Genomic DNA, 20,398 nt, shown 5'->3' on the forward strand with positions numbered 1-20,398 from the left:
ATTAAAAATATGTATTTTTTGAAGAATATTTCAATACAAATTGTAAATATTCAAATTATTTATCCTTTTAATCGGTTCATTAATCTGGGTTTTTTTGACAGTAGTGACCTTGATTTTTAAGTAAATAGGGTGGAAAAATGTTTAACAATAATAAAATTGTAATTATCATAAATACGAAAATTGAGAAATGGTTCAGACCAAAGGTTAAACATATTCCAAGATAAACATATTTGGTAGTGATATAACAGAAGGAATATTATGTAAATAATTTTACAAGTTCACTCAAACTCCTTCATTGCGGTGCAAAATATACAAATTTTCCAAAAATATGGCAGTGGAAATTCAAAACCTTGTAAGGAATGCAGATGCATTTTGTTTTGACGTAGATTCTACAGTTATCCAAGAAGAAGGAATAGACGAGTTAGCAAAATTTTGCAATAAGGGTGAAGAGGTATCCAACTTGTAAGTAGTTTATTTGTTTCAAATTTAACACGTTCACTGCCACATTGATCCCATATGGGACCAACATATAGTTTGTCTTACCAGCCTATGTTGATACCATGGGTTCATCACATTTTTTAATAGCTGATGGACCTCTAGAGATGTACATCACAATTTTCTTCCATTCTGCCCTATCGGATACTTTCCTTCGCCACAGCCTGATGTTCATGGTTTTAAGATCCCCCTCTATGTCATCTATCCATCTTTTACGAGGTCTTCAGACCAGTAGTTACGTACAATCGGAGCTGTAATCAGACCAGTAGTTACATATGCAGCTGAGAATATTTGAAAGGAAAATCTAGAGACAGATTATGGGCCAGATAAGAATGGACAACAGAGAAATGAGAAGAAGAATGAACCATAAACTAGGAGACATAATGAAGGAAGAAGATATAGTTAGATTTATTAAAGCTGGGAGATGGCTGGGACATATAAAGAGAAAGAAAAACAACCTACTGATTAAGAAGATCACCAGATGAAAACCAGAAACTGAAAGGCCAAGGGGAAAACACAGAGAGAGATGGGAGGACCAGGTCATGAGAGATATCAAAATTTTGAAAGTGAGAAACTGAAGGAAACTATGCACATATTATCGAAATGAGTGGAAAAAAGAATGTGTGTGTACTTTGTACGCACGTAAGAAGTTATACTTCTATTATATAATTTCAACGAAATAAATATACTTAACAGTTACAATATAAAAAATTAACAATAATTACCAAAAATTAACCAAAACTTAACAATGCCAAATATTAAAAAAAAAAGAAAAAGTATGAATCGTCCGGGATTTGAACCCGCAATCTCGCGATTTCTGGATCTCTGGTCCAATGCTCTGCCAACCAGGCCATCAAGGAGCATGTTACTGACGTTTCAGATATACATAATTACACATCACGGTGACAAGTGAAATATAAAAATAGATGTTTTATTATTTTACGCCCAAGGAAGACAAATCCAAAGACACAAAATTATAATAAATAATACATTTACTAAAAAACACTAATGTATTATTTTAATGGCTTATTTGCGCTGATACATAATTTGAAAGATTAGCAACTAAACGTCATACTGTCTGTGTGCGCATGCGCGCAGATTTATGAAAAATTTTACTCTCAATCGCGCCTAAAGAAGTATAACTTCAAAAAATTGTGATGAAAGCCAAGTCATATAACAAACTTTGACAACACCCAAGTGGAAAGTAGAGTGATTCACCACAATAAGCGAATTAGAGAACTCGAAGTAAGAGCGGCACACATTCCATCTGGAATGAAAAGCCTTGATGATGATTATTTGTCAATAAATACTTCATTATCTGCTTTTTAAAATCTGTCGCTGATATATTTTCTCCAGTTACAAGCTTGTATAAAATATAAGAATTTACCATAAATGTTGTTATGAAAAGTTCGAAAGCCACTTTCCTAAACCACTTCATACTTTTTCTTAGAGGATTAGAGTATGCCCCTGGTTAGCCTGATGAATCAACTGCTGCCTTGACTTTATTATATTCTAGTACCAATTTTGGTTTCACTTTAGTTTGACGATTACATGATCTCTCTTGCATGTCATTTCCTTGTTTAGTGGAAAGGATATAAATATTTCCTTTTGTGGTGATGATTATTCCATCCTCGTTTTCAAGAGAAATAATTTCTTTTATCAATTTATCTATTGTGCGTCCACCTTGACTTTATAGTATTCTCCTTTTCATGAACATTTTTCAGTGCGTCACAAATTATAGAAAAAAAGGTAAGTCCGTGATAATACACATTTATGACATTTATTCTAACGTGACATTTTAGTTAAATCTGACAGTTGTCAAATTTTATTTTCAATTTGGAATAAAACCAAATCAATTGTGTCTATTGCATTTATAAAATGGTATTTTCTTTCATTTGTATAGTCTTATAAATTGTACAGATTATATTGATAATATTATTATTTTATTTAATAAATAATTCTTTTTCGATTATGGCGCCATCTATCGACAACTAGAATAATCACCGAACTAGAATAATTACCGAAGTATTCCCAGACGTGCCTTTTTTTCTGTCACATACAATTTAATGCGTTAGAGAGAAATCGAAAAACTGTGACGCACTGAAAGATGATCATGAGAAAAAGAATAGTACATGTTCTTATGACCAACAGTGATGCCAAATTTTATCAGAAACAGGTTTTAAGCAAACATACTTTTTTCTATTCGTGGTGTGCAAGTACTTGGAAGGGAAACGAGAAACGACTGTGCGCGAGTCACGGAGAAATATTGCAACTATCTTAAATAATTCATATTGTCAATTGAAATTGTCAAATTGACATATATATCATACCTTCTGTCATTGAAGCAGAAAAATTATATATTGCTCCACAATATTGATATGATATGCAATTATTATATAAAGGTCAATTTAATTAATTGCATTTTGCTTGCAGTACTGCATTTTAATAACTAATTTTATTTACTACATACAATTGTTTACGTTTTGATAGCATAACCTGAATCTTATTTTTTCTTCTTATTATTTTTTTGGGCTATGGCCTTGACAATTTTCCAGTAACCAGGACTAATATAATTGGACAATATAATTAAAAGTGCGAATACAGTTGCAGAGCGAAGAAATAGGGGTCGCTTTGCCGAACTTGCACGGTCCCAATAGGATAACTTGGGAATTAATATTATTGACATTTTGTGGCTGTCAGGGGCTTTAAAACATTCTTTTTTCGAAAAATACCTGTATGTGAACAAAATAAAAATAATTTTGTATAGAACATTTAATATAATAATGTATTTAAGTGCATAAATATGTTAAACCTTAATAAATACGTAGGTACCTACAGAAATAATTAAAATACATTTAAACTATATATTTTAGCTTCTTTCTATAATCCCGTCTTTCTCACTTTCACTGCCACTGTCGTAGGGTATGACATTAATTTCATCTTGGAAATCAGTCATTAAGAATAACAATAAACTGCAATTAGGATCCAAATTTTCCAAATAAGCAATGAGTTACTCAATACAATGTTATCAGTAATAATTTTAAGCTTATTTAATATTCTTTGTTATAATTTAATTTAAGTGAACTGACCATCAACAATTATACTTTATTTATTCTCAACTGTAGGACCTGGTAGGACAATATAAAACTACTTAAACTTGACTGACAATCTATTTTATATTTTTCTTGACATTACTTCAGAACTGTCTATACTGTCAATACATAAATTAACAACCATAGAACAACATTCACTTTTAATGTTGAATATTCTAACATTCTTAACAAAAAAAAGTTATTACGCATAACGATTATAAAATTGCTGATTACTTTTCGAAAATGACTATCACTCACGAAAAAACAATGAAAAATATTGTTTTACTTGACTGTAAGGGGTTAGTTTTAATTTAACATTTTTAGGGACCTACATTTTTAGGAACTTGGTAATGTCAGATTGAAAATTCTTTTGAAGAAAATCGGCATCGCCGCACTAAAAATTCCCATAAGGATTGTATTGCCATATGTTCGTGTACTGTAAAGTCAAGGTGGGAAAGACATTAGAGTAATTATTTTTAGATCTAAAATGTTTTAAATTTTTTAGGACTGCCAAAGCTATGGGTGGTGCAATGACATTTCAAGAATCCTTAAAGTTACGTTTAGATATAATAAAACCAAGTATATATCAGGTTAGAGATTTTCTAAATTTGAAACCTCCAAGATTGTCTCCTGGAATCAGGTATAGTGGAAATATTTTTTAATAAAAACTATCTAGTCTAGTGGAGTGTGAATTCAAAAGAATAGCAGTGCTGTACTGATGATACAGTCATTATCACTGAAGGTGAGAATGACCTGCAGACACTACTAACCACAATTTGTGATAGTGAGGAATAGTTTGGTTTAACAATTGACATAAAAAAAAAAGAAATACCATGGTTATCAATAAGAGGGACAAAGTCATAACAAGGATCCAGATAAAAAATGAAGAAATTGAACAAGTGGACAAAGTGAAATACTTGGGAGTCTGGATTATGAAGATCTAAATCTAAAATCAGAAATTTGATCAAGAATAGAGTAATCAAGAGCAGACTTTTTGAAGATGAGGAAATTTCTTAATAACCAAATACTCAATCTGCAAATCCAATATCAGATGGTACAATGTCCACTCTATTCGTCTTTATGATGCCAAAATTTGAACTGTTAACGTTGACTTACTGAGAAATCTAGAAGCTTTTGAGATGTGGCTTTTTAGGAGAATTTTGAAAATAATCAACTACTTTTAATGGGAAATAAGCCCCAATTTTACCAAAAAAATGATTTTATTAACGTTTTAAAAACCAACACACACCAACAGATATCTCAATTTCAAATCAAATCACAACATAAACGTTAAAAAGGGAATCATTAAATCCTTATATGATAGAGCCAAAACGAAAATTCATTTTAGAAGAAAAACAATTGTTAACATCTGTTTTATTAAAAAATGATTATCCTTTATCGTTTATAAATAAGGAATTGTCAAGATTGGATCGAATGGAACAGAACAACTTAGAACGGGATCCTACAACATTCACAAGAAATAATACGAGGAAAATATCAATACCATATATAAAAGGACTATCCGAGAAACTTAAAACAATAGGAAATAAATTCAACATTTCAACAACATTCAAAACAACAAACACATTGAGATCTATTCTATCTAAAACTAAACCTAACAATGAACAAGAAAGAACAAAGAATTGCATTTATAAAATACCTTGTGAATGCGAACAATTTTATTTAGGTGAAACATCAAGACCATTAAAAGTTAGAATAAGTGAATCAGTCTTATATTAAAAATAGAGAATTTGATAGGTCTCAAATATGTCAACACGCATGGGATAATGAACATAGAGTTCAGTGGAGAGATTCAAGTATAGTCCTGAAAGAATCAGATAGTAAAAAGAGAAAAATCAAAGAAGCAGCTCTAATTATGCTAAATGAAACCAATTGTGTCGCAAATTCCTCGGTAGAATGCAGTAGGGTGTGGATACCCATACTGAAAGAGGAAGTCAATAGAAAGAAAATACCACGATTAGTAAGTCAATAACATATCGGGTTAGTACAAATTTTATATTTTAGTATTACTTATTGTACAGGGTGAGGCAGATAACTGGCCTATTAGAAATATCTCGAGAACTAAAAGCAGCAGAATCATAAAATTTGGAATACAGGGGTTTTGAAGGATGATCTATTAAATGAAAATATTTTCATCTCTTTGCAACTTCCGGTTATACCGGAAGTTGCTTATAACTTTGTTTTTTAAATGGGACACCCTGTATATTTTTACATTTTTGGATTCTCTTAGATGTCTTCATTCTTAAAATATGAGGATTTGTAATGTTATACAGGGTATTTTAAAAGATACTTACGTTTGTTTATTAATTTTGTAGCAATATTCACACCCTGTAGAATTGTAGTAGTTTGACAACTAAAACTCTACTTACGTTCAAATGATTTTAATATAGTCTACTATTGTTAAGAATCATTAGTATAGCTAAATTTTTAATTTTAGTATACAGGGTTAGTCGAAACTCGGAATGAGTATTTTCTGAGTTTTCTTAAATGGAACACCCTGTATTTTAGTATTGTAATGAAATGATATTTTATGGTACTTTTCTATTTCTTAAGCATTCCCTATACCTAACTGCTTTAAATTGTGCTTAATTGTTAGTCGCACCAACAATCTGAACTACGTAGCTATTTTGATAGCTAAACCATTATTGGTAATTTTATGGATCGGTCTGGATTAATATGCATTTATTTCTGAAAAATTGTTTGTGATTGAATATTTTCATGGCCAACCTAATAAAATTTTACTTATTTTTTGTTGCAATTAATGTTTAGCTTGAATCGCCAATAACTCACAAATTAAAGCAGTTAGGTATAGGGAATACTTATAAAATAAAAAAGTACTATGAAATATCATTTCAATACAATGGGGTGTTCTATTTAAGAAAACTCAGAAAATATTTATTCCGAATTTCGACCAACCCTGTATACTAATATTTCAAAATTAGCTATACTAATGATTCTTATGGTAGGGGAGCAAAGTATGCTAAATGTGCAGTCACTCGAGCGCTTTGGGGACCTATTGGGTTGTGAATAGTAGGTCCTAAAACCAAAAAAAGTTAAGTAAAGTTTTCCATTTTAGTGGGCGCTTGTCATTTTTTAATTTAATTTTCCATTTTCAATAATCGTTTTTTCCGATTATAACGCCATCTATCCATAATTCGAAAAAATGTTTCGAATAAAAGTTACTTATTTTTACGTAAGGAATCCAAATTTGCAATAAAAAATTAGGGCTCCTATTTAAGATTTTAAAGTAACCCCCCACCCCACATCCACGGGGAGACGTGTTTGGTGCCATTCGATAGATTTTTAAAAAATATTGAATAAGTGTATCTTACAGTTTTTCGATCTGATGTTCATTTTGCGAAATATCGCGGGATTAGTATTTAAAATATTAAATTTACCCCCCACCCCTCTCCGTGGGAAGTCGTGTTTGGTATCATTCGATAGATTTTAAAAAAATATTTGGCACGTATTTTTTAGTTTTTCGATCTGTCATTCATTTCGCGAAATATTCCCTTTTTTCTTGTGAAACTTTGGGACTCACCCATTTCCTTACGCCCGGCTCAAATCGTCAGATTTTTGAAATATACACTCTTTTACAGGTACTTAACTTACCTTATCTTAATCTGACAATTTCGAGTTTTTTTAAGGATAAAATTTTTTTTCGGGCCCCCTTAACGAACTCCCCTGTGTTAAGAGCCAATATATGGTAGAGGTATATCTGCAGGTTACCAGGTTTCTCCCCATATGCTAATCTGACGCGCTCGAGTAACTGCAAAAATCCCCGCTTGGGCTCCCCTACCATTAACGATAATAGAATATATTAAAAATCACTTGAACGTAAGCAGAGTTTTCAATGTCAAACTATTACAATTCTACAGGGTGTGACTGTTGCTACGAAATTAATAAAAAAACGAAAATATCTTTTAAAATACCCTGTATAATATTACAAAATCTCATATTTTAAGAAAGAAGATATTGAGGAGAATCCAAAAATGTAAAAATATACAGGGTGTCCCATTTAAAAAAACCAAGTTATAAACCGGAAGTTGCAAAGAGATGAAAATATTTTCATTTAATAGATCATCCCTCAAAACCCCTACATTCCAATTTTCATGATTCTGTTGCCTTTAGTTCTCGAGATATTTCTAATAGGCCAGTTATATGCCTCACCCTATATATTTATGTATTATTAATATTATTTATAATTTAAACATATTAAAGTCAGAATTTGGTATTAGTTTTTTGAAAGTAAATTAAATGTAAGACCAAATATTTACGATGTCTGGATAGTATCACAAGGTTTTTTCTGGTTTTCCCTCGTGATTTACCATGGAATCTCTAACGCGAGAATTTTACTGTCATCGTTGCATTTGGTTGTCTTTTTAAAGACAGATCACATGCTATGATTTTTTTGTGACGGATATTCTTGAGTTGGGATTGATTTCATGTAATCGAATGAACTATATTTTAGTAAAGTCGTCCCAGGAACGCAACTCATAAATATTGGCAATATCATTTTAAAGTCTTCTACTTTAAAATGTATAATATACGTCTGAATTGCCAATATAAATGAGTCAGATTAAATAAATTATTAGAAGAATTTTTTTACTTAGCAACATTTTTGTTTATTTTAGTAGTATTTTGTATTTTGACAACGAAACCCAATTTGGGCTTCGAAACGTTAATAAAATCATTTTTTTGGTAAAATTAGGTTTGTTCGTAGTACGATCCAAACGATCAGCAACCGTTGCCAACCATCAGACGCATGCGCAGTTACCAGTTAGCGCTGCGCAGTTACCAGTTAGAGATTGTAGACTACGAACACGCATGCGTCTGATAGTTGGAAACGGTTGCTGATCGTTCTACGAACAGACCTATAGTGGCTTATTTCCCATTAAAAATAGGTGATTATAAAAATGCCACTAGGAAATAGCTTCAAAACAACATTTGAAAATAATGTGGACTGAAGATATTACTAACAATATGGTGTTGCACAGAATGGGAACAGACAGCATATTTGTGGCACATACGTAGACATAATAAGTACAATTTGCTGCAGCTGACTATGAAGGGAAAATGGGTCTTAAGAAAAGCAGAAGATAGCGGCGAATTTGGAATGGCTGTAGTCAACTTTCATTAGTAGAGTCGGCACTAGAATAAAGAGGAAACAGTGCTACGAAATTTATAAGCTTAAAATTGAGCATTGTCTGAAAGTTACCTAGTTTTTTGGTAGTTATGTTTTTATCCACTCTTTATACCTCAAGGATTCTAAATATTTACATAAAACTAGTAGATATAAGATCATTTGTTTTTAGGAAATTAGTGGATCTTCTGCACAAAAGACATATTCCTGTATTTTTAATTTCTGGTGGTTTCAAATGTATAATAACACCTGTTGCCGGTCAGCTGCAAATTCCCCTTGATCATGTTTTTGCAAATAGACTGAAATTCTATTTTACAGGTAAATATTTCGTCTCATTAATATTCATAAAATGATTTTAATCATAGTCCTGAAATCTGTGAATATTGTTTAGAGTATTTTATATCAACTGAATCAAGCAGTACATGTGCCTATACAGTAGAATGCATAGTCTATTTTCAAGCCTACTTTAAATTGGCTCATCAAGCTATCGGAAATGTGTACTTTAACGCAGTGGTTTTCAATGTTTTTGAATCATGTACCACAAAATTGTTGTAATTATTTTTGGTACCACCTAACTGAAATACCTGTCGAGCTAGGTAATTTAACTAACTACAAATATGCTGGATTTTGGCTGTGTTTTTGTATTTTGTGTACCAGCCCAAATAATATGTACCACCAGTGGTACATGTACCACAGATTAAGAACCTCTGGTTTAAGACTTTCTTTTTTCTGCGTCAACTTAGCTTAGGACAGTAGATAATTCAGTAAATAAGAACAAGTACAACTGGGTCTCAGAGATAAATAGTACATTCTTTCACGGTTTTTGCTGTAAATTTTAAAGAACCGCTTGGATTGGCATGAAATTTGGCATACGCATAGCTAACATGTCAAAGAAAAAAAGTGATATGGTGCTGATGTGTGCTTTTGCCCTGGGGGGTGACTTTCACCCCATCTCGGGGGTGAAAAAATATATGTCCAAGATAAATCCCGAAATGGATAAACTGATTAATTTTAAGTAACTTTTGTTCTATAGAGTTTTTCCACCAAATCGATACTTTTCGAGTTATTTGCAAGAGAATGTGTTCATTTTTCATCAAAATAACTACGTTTTTAGACGATTTTTTCGCAAATAACTCAAAACTTAAGCATTTTGTCGAAAAAAATATTCTTAGCAAAACTATAGCCTATAAAAAAAGTGAAAAAAAAAACGGTGTATATATTAGGTCTTTATACCTAGCAAAAGCAGAGTTCTAGCTAATGAAAAATAGGTTCATATTCGAAAAATTCCGAATAGAATAATTCAATGTGAAATATCCAAATAATGAAGCATTCTTGGGGAAAACACATTACAACTTTTTTAAAGTGTTTAAAAAAAGCTTTATTTCTGTTTCTACAAAAAAATTTTCTAGCACTAAATGTAATCAAGTACGCTCAAAATAAAATTGGTCCCTTTTGTTTTGGCAAAAAAAATCAGGAAGATCACCCCCCCCCCCCAATTAGCAACTAGCAACTTAAATGAAATTAATCGTTACCGCTTCACAAGTTACTTCACTTATGTTGTGTTTATATGATCTGTAAGTTTCATCGATTCAAAGTGCTAATTTTTGAAAAAATTTGGTTTTAAAGTAAAGTTTTAATTTTTAAAAATTGTCATTTTGAAAAAAATGCTTTTTTCAAAATAACTTAACATGTGTTAGTACCAAAAATCTTAAACAATAAAAAAAGTCGGCTTTACTTTTCTGAATATTTTGTATTTTTTTGTTCTTGGTGAAAAACTTTATAGAACAAAAGTTGCTTAGAATTAGTCATTTTATCAATTTCCGGACTTACTTCGAACATATATTTTGCACCCCCAAAAGGGGGTGAAACTCACCCCTAGGGCGAAAGCACACATCGGCACAATATCACTTTTTTTCTTTGACTTGTTAGCTATGTGTATGCCAAATTTCATGTAAATCCAAGCGGTTCTTTAAAATTTAAAGGTTTTGCAATATTTATAGAATATCTTTAACCTTTTCACTGCGGCTAGTTATAAGAGTAGTATGGTCTCTGGTACGGCTGTTTCATGCCTGTGCTGATCAATCCGGTTGCCGCAGTCAGTCGATGTAGTACTATGGCGAATAAATACGGTTCGCGCAGTGTATCAATACAGTGAATTCAGGACTGTAATTGCAATTTTGTAGAAGTAACTGTTGTTGTTGTTGTCATTTGTTGCTGTTAGATTCTTGAAAATTAATAATTTGCCGACGTAACAGACCTTGTTCAACTGTTTGTAATTTTGTTTTTAAAGATTTTTCCGACTTTTATTAGGAGTGGCAAAACCGGATACATGTTTTGCAATTTTCGGCCCTCATTTGCAATCATTTGGATTCTAAATGCTACAAACACAAATTCTTGAAAATGCAACCCAAAAATCTCAGATTATTTACTATTATTTTTTTATTAGATTTTATTAGATTATTTATCAAATTACCGGTCATAACGCTCTTGTACTTTTTTTAAAGTCAATAATCGGGTTATTAGCAGCTGTAAATCACACAATTGAATTCTTAAACTAAAATGAAATAAGCTGATAAACACTATCCTATATAAATACGGCGAAGGGAAATCCTAAGATTTTACAAGTAAATTCTCCAGAGTGCGTGCCTGTATAAAAAGGTGCGGATTTGTACGGCTCCCGCAGTAAAGTATAAAAATTTTAAATGTATTGTAAATTTTGATATAATATGCCTAACTCTCTTCTATAGGCAACATACAATACGCAAACAATATCTGATTCATACGGTTGTCGCAGCGAATGCCGAAAAAGGTTACGCGTATTTATCCGGTTCCCGTTGTACGGGCACGAAATTATTTTACGTATATGTCCGGTTCCCGCAGTGAAAAGGTTAAAGAACGTACTAAAAGCAATATTTTCAAATATTAGACTATGAACAATCTTGGAAGAGAAATATTTCAAATTGGTTAAAGTACAAGAAAACCATGTTAAAAAATTATATGGATATGCTTCATCAACAAGACTTGCAAGCAGTTTCACAATCAACACTCAACTATTTACAAAAATTTAACACTTTGTCTTCCTCTGATCTTACTGCATGACCTGCCCATCTTATCCGGTTAGCTTTTATATGTCTGACGATGTTTTCAATCCCATTCAGTCACCAATTCAACATTATGTAACTTTGCTTGATGTCAATCAAGAGATTCATGCCTGTTTCATAGAATTTATATTGAAATTATAAATATAAGAAAAAAAAGGTTTTTTTTGTTCACTGCATCGACGATTTCGTGGAAGTAATTATAGTCCTAATGACTTTTTCATTTTTACAGGTGAGTTTGCCGGATTTGACGAAAATGAGCCAACGTCCAGAAGTGGTGGTAAAGCTGTGGTCATAAATCATATAAAATCTGTTTATAACTTCAAAAATGTCGTATTGGTTGGGGATGGCGCCACTGATCTTGAAGCAGCTCCACCAGCAGATGCTTTTATAGGTAAATTAATTTACTATTTATATATTTAATTAGTCAGTTTGGTTTTTGCTATTGGGACAAATTTTAAATGTAGCTCTTTGATAACATCACAAAGAAAATTTACTTTCTGTAAAATACATATGCCTGACTCCTCTATAGTTATCCGTTGGGTCTCCTTTTTTGTATATCAATATTAGATGTTCCTTTCTCCACTTCATTGGCTTATTTTCTGAGTTCCATATGAGTATTTATTTTACTTTTTTTTATTAGTTTATATATCCGATTCATCAGTTTTTCTACTCCATTGTTAATTTCATCCCATCCTACTGCTGTTCCTGATTTCAACCTTTTCACTGGGAGTGTTTTCTTCTTCGTCTATATCATACCTTATCTCTACTTCCTCAATATTACAGTATTGTTTGATTTTGTAGAAGTTGCATAAAATACCTAAGCTTTCCCCAGTTTTCTTTATGGATTTTAAGTCTTCTTACTGATGTTTTATTATTACATTGTTTTTAACATATTCATAGTTTTTTGTTGTCATTGTTATTTGCTTCCGATATTTTTAATATTGTCATCTGTTTGTTTCTTTTCTATGTTTTTGGGTTTGCATTCTTCATCAATACACTCTTTTGACTCTATTTTGCCTTTGTCCTATTGTTTCCTCTGCTTGGATTACAACTTATCCATAGCTGCATATCATGATACTTGTTTTAAATCAATGTTTTTCGTAAATATTCTTGTTTTGTCATTAATATGTGATGTATTGTAGGATATGGAGGTAACGTTATTCGACAAGCAGTAAAATCAAAAGCTAAATGGTTCATTACTGATTTTAATGAAATAATCGAGGTACTAAATCAATGATATTATACATCTGTAGTTTTATTTTAATACATAGTGTTTTTATTGACAAATAAAAATTGTTTTTTATATAAACCAGTCTTTTCTTCTTAACCCAGATATGCCTAGCGTAATGACCTATATGTAGGATGCTTCAAGCTAGCTAAAGCTGCATGTAGCAGAGAATGGACAAGTAATTTGATTTTTAAGGGGGTATCTCTCGGTTTGTGGTTTTACTTTTGAGTTTGCTGAAAATGAGCAAATGCGAAGTCAAATTTGCATGGTAGGTTATTTCTGATTATGTATTAGTTTTTTAAGATTCCAAATAAAAGATAGAGGTAGTTACGATCATTGAATAGTTTACAGGCTTACATATCTAGGGGCCACTTTTTTAAATTCCTACCTCGTTTAAACCCACCTTTTACATCAAAGTGACGTTAACAGTGGTGTATCTACAATAGGTTGATTAAAATTAAAAAATCAAAATATGAATTAATATATTTTACATTTACCAAAATGGATAGTATAGAAAGAAGTTTTTTTGAATAAAATGGATTATGGTCTTAATAGGGAAGTATGGTTTTAAAATATCCATTTTATTTTAAATAATGATAAACAATAATTTGTGTAATTCTTCTACGTGCAAATACTGCCTGTAAATGCTGTCTCTTCATTAGCTTTTTGAGCTCGGGCAAAAGGAGATTCTCTCAAATAATCTACTATCAACTCATCCTGTTGATCTGTGGAGATCTTCTGCCCTCTTGAACCTCCCAACCTTGCTATAGAGTGATAATTATTCCATTGTTCTTTGATTTTCCATATGCACATATGGCTCACGTACAAATCTGCAGAAACTTTCCTTAGTGAACAACATTCTTAGAGTTTGGCAATTGCTCTTGCTTTTTGCATATCACTCAAATGCATTCTAACCATTTTGGAGGAGTTTGATATCGTTATATTTTATTTTTCAACACTAGCGAATTTTTTGACTTTGACATTTATCAAATCCGTACGACACTGCAATTGTAGAGTATTACAATATAAAAATTAAGGTGTAAACTATTCAGTGATCGTAAGTGTACACATTTAATTGTGACTTTTGTCTATTTGCTATTGTAGTGGAAAAAATGACCTCTTTAGGAATATTTAGGAGCTTAATAATTGTTGATTAGCAATTAAATATTTGTTCTCAAACACTGCTTATTATGCACATTGATATTGGATGGCATAAAAACAAGATTTTTATGGAGTAATGTTTATTAACTAAAGTAAATAAAGGTCAATTGACTATAAAAACAATTTACAACTTTAGCTTGGTTCTACGCCAGTGACGCCTCTTGGCATTGTATCTGTAACAAAAAATAAGATAAGTATTGAAAGGCTTTGATCAACAGTCTTTTGGTACATAGTATCAATAAAGTATATTTCTCTCTCTCTAAAGATAAGGATAATTCATTTAATTTAAAATGCCTTGTGCATGAAATAAAAGGCAGTCCCACTACTACACCAGTGTGCTGAGAAGCTTTATGGAAGCTGAGTATAATATTTTATGGATTTCCATCAAAGGCCGACATGATCAACCAAAAAAGATGTACAGTAACACCCCGAACTTACGCGATAGGTGGGACCAAGCAATAATCGCATATCAGTGTATAATTTCGTATGTGTATGTACATATTACTATTTCAAGTTTTCTTAAACGGACTCCACACTCTCGACGAAGTTACTTTGCCAAAGTTGACTGAAGTCCGAAGTACCCTCTCTACACACTCGTTCAAAGTGCGATACCGACAAAGATCCCTTTGACCAGACCGACAGATTTCAGAAGTAGAACGAAGTTAGGCAAAGTTACACAAGGTGGCCGTCTACACTTTCTTACTTGTTGAACCCCGATCGACTTCGACAAGAGTGAAGTGCAGGCTTTAGATATAAAACAAAAAATCCCTTTATAAAAGTAACAAACACCCACTCCATTAGACAAAACTGTAGATAAGAATAAGAAATACCTAATACAAAATAAAATCGCTGATTCCGTGTGAAATGTCCAAACATGTCTAATAGCCACTTTACACGATGCAACTAATTGCGCAATTTCTTGCAGCAATAGAAATTGCATCGTGTCATACGCGAATTGCACAGAAAAGCTGCAACTTCTTGCTGCAAGAAGTTGCAGCTAAATAGAACATGTCCTATTTTTCATGCAATTTGGTTATATTTTTAGTAACTTTTAAGGCTACACTGTTTGTTTTGACATTCTGTCATCCTAAATTTCAAACTAAACAATTTTTGACAACACTAGAGGAACTTTTTACCAATTTCACACTTCACAGATAACATTATTCTGGTGGATAACTTTAATTATGCAACATAGGGATTAAAGAAACTATATTCTATTTTTATTTCTTTTGTATTTAACAACTTGTTTCCTTTTGTAAATGAATAATGTATTATAGGTATACTTGCATTAGGTATTAATTGATTTTATTATACATAATACATATTATAATTTTTTCAAATTATAATCTAACATTTTTAATCTAATATATCTGATAACTCTACTCAAAAAATTACATTTTTAATTTATAAAAACAACAACCTAAAATTTATGGTATGTCAAAGTTTGTGTCCATTTCATGTTAGTTTATGCAATTACTTGCACCGTGTAATCACTTTATTGCAGAAAGCTAGTTGCAACTTATTGCAGAAGTTCTTGCTGCAATAAATTTTGCAATTACTTGCATCGTGTAAAGTGGCTATAATACATTGCATGAGCTATAGTGTGTGGGTGGTAATTCTATCTCGTCAATAACTAAACGATTGTGTGGCGCTTAAATAATGAATCGACAAGACTTTAAAATCACATATCAAATAACAAATCGACAAGATTTGAAAATCGCGTAACTCTAGGTTCGCGTTAGTCGGGGTAGCATAAGTCGAGGTATTAGTGGATTTTTCTAGTGATATTATTGGGTGTGAATCTGTCTTTTGAGTTTACTCCTAGTTTAAAAACAGGGTATAATAAAAAAAATCAACAGCACGAAGTTGCCTACTAACATGTCCACTCACTTGTTTACATTTGTGTCCCTTACAAATTATTTTGTTAGGACACTTCCATGATAGTTTGGCTTCCTAAAGCACTATTCTACTCAAAGCCATCAATTAACACTGCCACAACAGAATTTATGCTCATTGCAACAGTTATGACAATGTCGTAAAATTTATAGTAGCCTCAATAAATTAGCAATTTGAGGTGCCTTTTTGTCACAAATTATACAAATGACTTGTTCAAGCAATCTATAAACTATGTTACAATGTTATGCAGTTCAAGAAACCCAAGAAATTTCTGGACCATAAAAACGAAGTATGTGCTACTTCTGTCACAACAAAAGCTCACAACTATTCAAAATTTTAATATATTAGAGTTGATTTAATTAAATACTATAGTAGTATTATTTACCTGATTGTGTTTCCTGTCCTCATACGGACCCATTGGGGAATAGGTCTGTTTTGTTTAAGTTTTTTGGCAAGCTTTCGCTTGATGATAAAAGTTTTGTGAGCAGACTGAAACAAAATATATTATGTCAGAATGAAAGAATAAACCTTCAAAATACTTAAATAAGCAAAATAAATTTTAAACCATTAAAGATGTTTTAACAATTTTCAGATTTTGCAATAAAAATTTACCCACCATCTCTGCTTCTTGAATGAACTTCCAAAAGAGAAACTTCAACTGTCAAAATTACAGCACGCACAAGTCAAAAACCTAAATAGACAGTATGTTCAGAATTCGGTTTGAAGTACTTAATTTTTTCGTAATTATTTTCTTTAAAATTGAATATTATTACAAATTTCTGCAGATTACATATACGTAATCTTATTAATTGCTAATCAAATTAGTTTAAAAGCTTAAATTTTTTTTTTGATTATTAAAAGGTTTTTTGTTCAATTTATTTAAGAATAAATATTAATTAAATAGAAAACCAACAATTAAAATAATTGATAATATGTAAAAAGTAATAGTGAATAATAGTAAATAATAGTATTAAGCAAATATTTAAAAAATTAATCCAATCTATTGCATAAATTGACATTTTGAAAGTCAGCAACCCATTTTATACACGGAACATGCACCTCATTATCTGAATAAGAATGGCGTCTGTGTACAGTGTTAGTGCGTTGTTGTCAATTTTAATTTCAATATTTGGATTAAAAAGCAATCTTTAAAGTTTTCATCTAAAAAATTGTATTATTGTGTATCTGCTCTCTTGAAATTTTGATAAATTACGTTTTAGAACGTAAGGGACTTTTTGATTAAGGGTTACACACTTCGCATTTTCTGGGAAAATTATGACCTTGAAACGTCGTGTCAACGTAATATAAGTTACAGTGGCGGCTCGTTTAAAAACACAAATCTAAGTTCAAAGAAAATAATATTTTGTTTATGGACAATTAATAACATTTTAAGAATGGAAAGCAAGTCTAGAGAAACATTGGAGAACATTGTTATTAGTGCAGATGGAACAACACCCCAATATATGATTCAAAGAGTCCCAGAGAATGCCCAACTTTTAAGTCAAGAACTTTTACAACAACAACATGGATTAGTGGTAGATTTAGGTGGAAACGACTTTATACCAGTTAGTTATGCTTCTGAAGATTTACTTTCACAAGATCTTACAGAGGAAGATAGAAACTTAGCCGCTGCTTTAGTAGCTGTACAACTTAGCCAACAACAAAAACAACAACAGTTGCAGGATACTCCTTTACCTTCATTAGTTGCTGCCTCCAACTTAGGTATAGGTAATTTCCTTTGAACTATACTTAAATAATCACTATAAGTATACTTAAGTAATTATATATTACTTTTTAATACAGAAATAACCCATATAAGAGTATTTTTTCTTTGTTGTCATTACATAGGTTCAGACAACCTCAACAGCTGGATAGCTGAATAAGCAGTAGCATTCAGACATCTAGATGGAAGTCAGTCACTGTGAGATTTACTAAGCGATCCCTATTTCTGCTGGATACAACCACTAAGCTGCTTTGTGCTCACAGTCAGCAGCTGAGGTTGTGTGAATCCATTATTTGCCTCATTAGAATTGGCTTCTAATGGGGGTGACTTTGGTTTTATTGTAAGTCCTTGGTTTTTTTTATATTTATGGTATACAAAGCTTTTATAGCTTTCATCCATATTCTTTGGGATTAGCTCCTCTTAGATATTTATATAAAGTAGTGGTTCTTAGAGTAACTGCCTATTTATTTTTCCCAAATCTATTGCCAAATTCTCTTTCGGATTAAGCATATTTTTGGATTACCAAAGTTCAGATTACAGGGACTCTGCTGTAGTTAACCTTTTTGTTCACTGTGTCTTCAATTGAGGACAACCTATTCTATAAGTTTTTGTATGTAGCTTCATGTGTTTTTACCTTTGTAACACCATGTCTCCGATTGTGGACATCCTATTCCATCCAATGAATACTTGTGCTGCCATCTAACAGCTTTTGAACAAAATATTAAATGTTGTTCTGAAGCTATTTTCTTGTGGCATTTTTATAATCAAGTATATTCAAATGGGAAATAAGCCACAATTTTACCTAAAAATGATTTTAGTAACGTTTTGACGCCCAAGTCGGGTGTCGGATTGATCGAGTTGGGATTGATTTCATGTAATCGAATGAACTATCTTTTAGTAAAGTCGTCCCAGGAACGCAACTCATCAATATTGGCAATATCATTTTAAAGTCGTCTACTTTAAAATGTATAATACGTGTCTGAATTGCCGATATAAATGAGTCAGATTAAATAAATTATTAGAAGAATTTTTTACTAAGCAACAACATTTTTGTTTATTTAGTATTATTTTGTATTTTGACAACGACACCCGACTTTGGTGTCGAAACGTTAATAAAATCATTTTTAGGTAAAATTGTGGCTTATTTCCCATTTGAATATAGTTGATTATAAAATATTAAATTTTTTGAATTATAGGTTTTTATACACATGTGACATTTCTATATTGACATGTGGCAAATGCAATGTTCATCTCTGTATAAGTAAAGAAAAAAATTGTTTTGTATACCATACATTACGTATTTAATAAAATACTTTGGTTTTTGTTTTTGTCAGCATTTAAAAAAAATATCTAATATTTTTAACTCTAGTAGCTCACGATATCCTGAAATGAGGTTGTAGTTACCAAACTGTGCATTTTGAGAATGTAAAACTAATATCAAAAATTCACAAAAAATAATTCTTCTCTCTATGTTGCAAATTTCAGATTTTTAGCTTAAAGAAATTTATTTCGTGAAGGAAAGGGTTAATATATTCATATGTAAATTATTTTTTTTTTCTACAGGAACAAAGATATTGGATGAATCTCAGTTGATTATCAGCAGCGAAAAGGGAGGAGGAACAAGTTTCTTGAGGATTGTAAATTCCGATAATATTTATGTGGAACAGCAGCCACTCAATAAACTAGTTGATACTGTTCGATTCACAACTGTAAATAGCCAATCATTCTCTGAAGAAGAGCCAATTGACAAGAGTATTATAAAAAAAGATGATGATAAGATAGATTCTGATAGAGAATCTTTAAAGTAAATATATTTTTTTCTTATTTATAATCTAGTAGACGAGCGGCACACACCTAATTTGAGGCTTAGATTTTGACATTCAAAAAACTAATAAATATAGTACAATGACATCCTTGTTTTACAAATGTATGAATGAATTTAACCATCTTCCCCCCAATGTTAAGAATGGAGTGAAAGTTCAAATTTAAAAAAAAAATCATTAAAAACATATTTTACCTGGATAAAAAATAATTTTTAATAAGTCTGTATGTGTTGTATATTGCATGTATTGTATATTGTATGTTACATTTGATTAGGAAAATTCATATTTATTGTTAGTAGGATTTCTATTTCAATAAAGAATTTCAATTTAGAAATCGAAAAAGTGACCATGATAGGTGAATTGCAAATTTTTGTCATTCTTTATGTTTTCGAGGTCCCTGGATCCAAATATAAAGTTTATTTTTACCTAGAATTGGTGTAACATGTTCAAAAATCAAATTTTAATCAAAAATGCGAAAAATCAATTTTGATGATTTTTCAGCTGTAACTTGCTGTATCTTTGGTCGCTGTAAATATTTCCTTTTGAAAATTCTACTATATCATCTTTAAAGCATTTAGATAAGAATGAGACATTTCTGAAATGTTTAAAAAAATTAAAAGAGGAGTTGTTAATTTTTAAACATTCTGTCGTCAGATTAGTCGTAAACATTCTGTCGTTAGTTTCATGTTTACTTAAAAAAGTTGAGTGACAAACT

The 20,398-nt window shown here is 31.3% G+C and overlaps 3 protein-coding genes across 4 annotated transcripts in view; 2 read left to right on the forward strand and 1 right to left on the reverse strand.

Moving 5' to 3' along the window:
• The first annotated feature begins 134 nt into the window (after window positions 1-134).
• Window positions 135-13,161, forward strand: LOC114327155 (phosphoserine phosphatase). Its single transcript, XM_028275676.2, has 5 exons — window positions 135-462; window positions 4,093-4,227; window positions 8,924-9,069; window positions 12,082-12,243; window positions 12,995-13,161. Exons 1-5 carry the CDS (start codon window positions 329-331, stop codon window positions 13,087-13,089), a joined length of 672 nt encoding a protein of 223 aa, XP_028131477.1. The 5' UTR covers window positions 135-328; the 3' UTR covers window positions 13,090-13,161.
• Window positions 13,162-14,304: 1,143 nt separating this feature from the next.
• LOC114327156 (60S ribosomal protein L39) lies at window positions 14,305-17,088 on the reverse strand. The gene is made up of 3 exons (XM_028275678.2): window positions 16,754-17,088; window positions 16,523-16,626; window positions 14,305-14,414 (listed from the first exon to the last, which is right to left on the reverse strand). The coding sequence occupies exons 1-3, from the start codon at window positions 16,754-16,756 to the stop codon at window positions 14,366-14,368; spliced, it is 156 nt and encodes a 51-aa protein (XP_028131479.1). The 5' UTR covers window positions 16,757-17,088; the 3' UTR covers window positions 14,305-14,365.
• Window positions 17,089-17,200: 112 nt separating this feature from the next.
• LOC114327158 (zinc finger protein 26) overlaps window positions 17,201-20,398 on the forward strand; it is a 30,219-nt gene continuing 27,021 nt past the window's right edge. Inside the window, exons 1-2 of one of the 2 annotated variants that reach the window (XM_028275679.2) lie at window positions 17,201-17,865; window positions 19,424-19,664. In XM_028275679.2, coding sequence (XP_028131480.1) covers window positions 17,532-17,865; window positions 19,424-19,664 — 575 coding nt within the window. In that variant the 5' untranslated portion in view covers window positions 17,201-17,531. The remainder of the gene's footprint in view (window positions 17,866-19,423; window positions 19,665-20,398) is intronic. The other variant, XM_028275680.2, reaches the window with a different exon arrangement.

This window comes from Diabrotica virgifera, chromosome 3 (assembly GCF_917563875.1).
Source record: "Diabrotica virgifera virgifera chromosome 3, PGI_DIABVI_V3a".
Lineage (NCBI taxonomy): Eukaryota > Metazoa > Arthropoda > Insecta > Coleoptera > Chrysomelidae > Diabrotica > Diabrotica virgifera.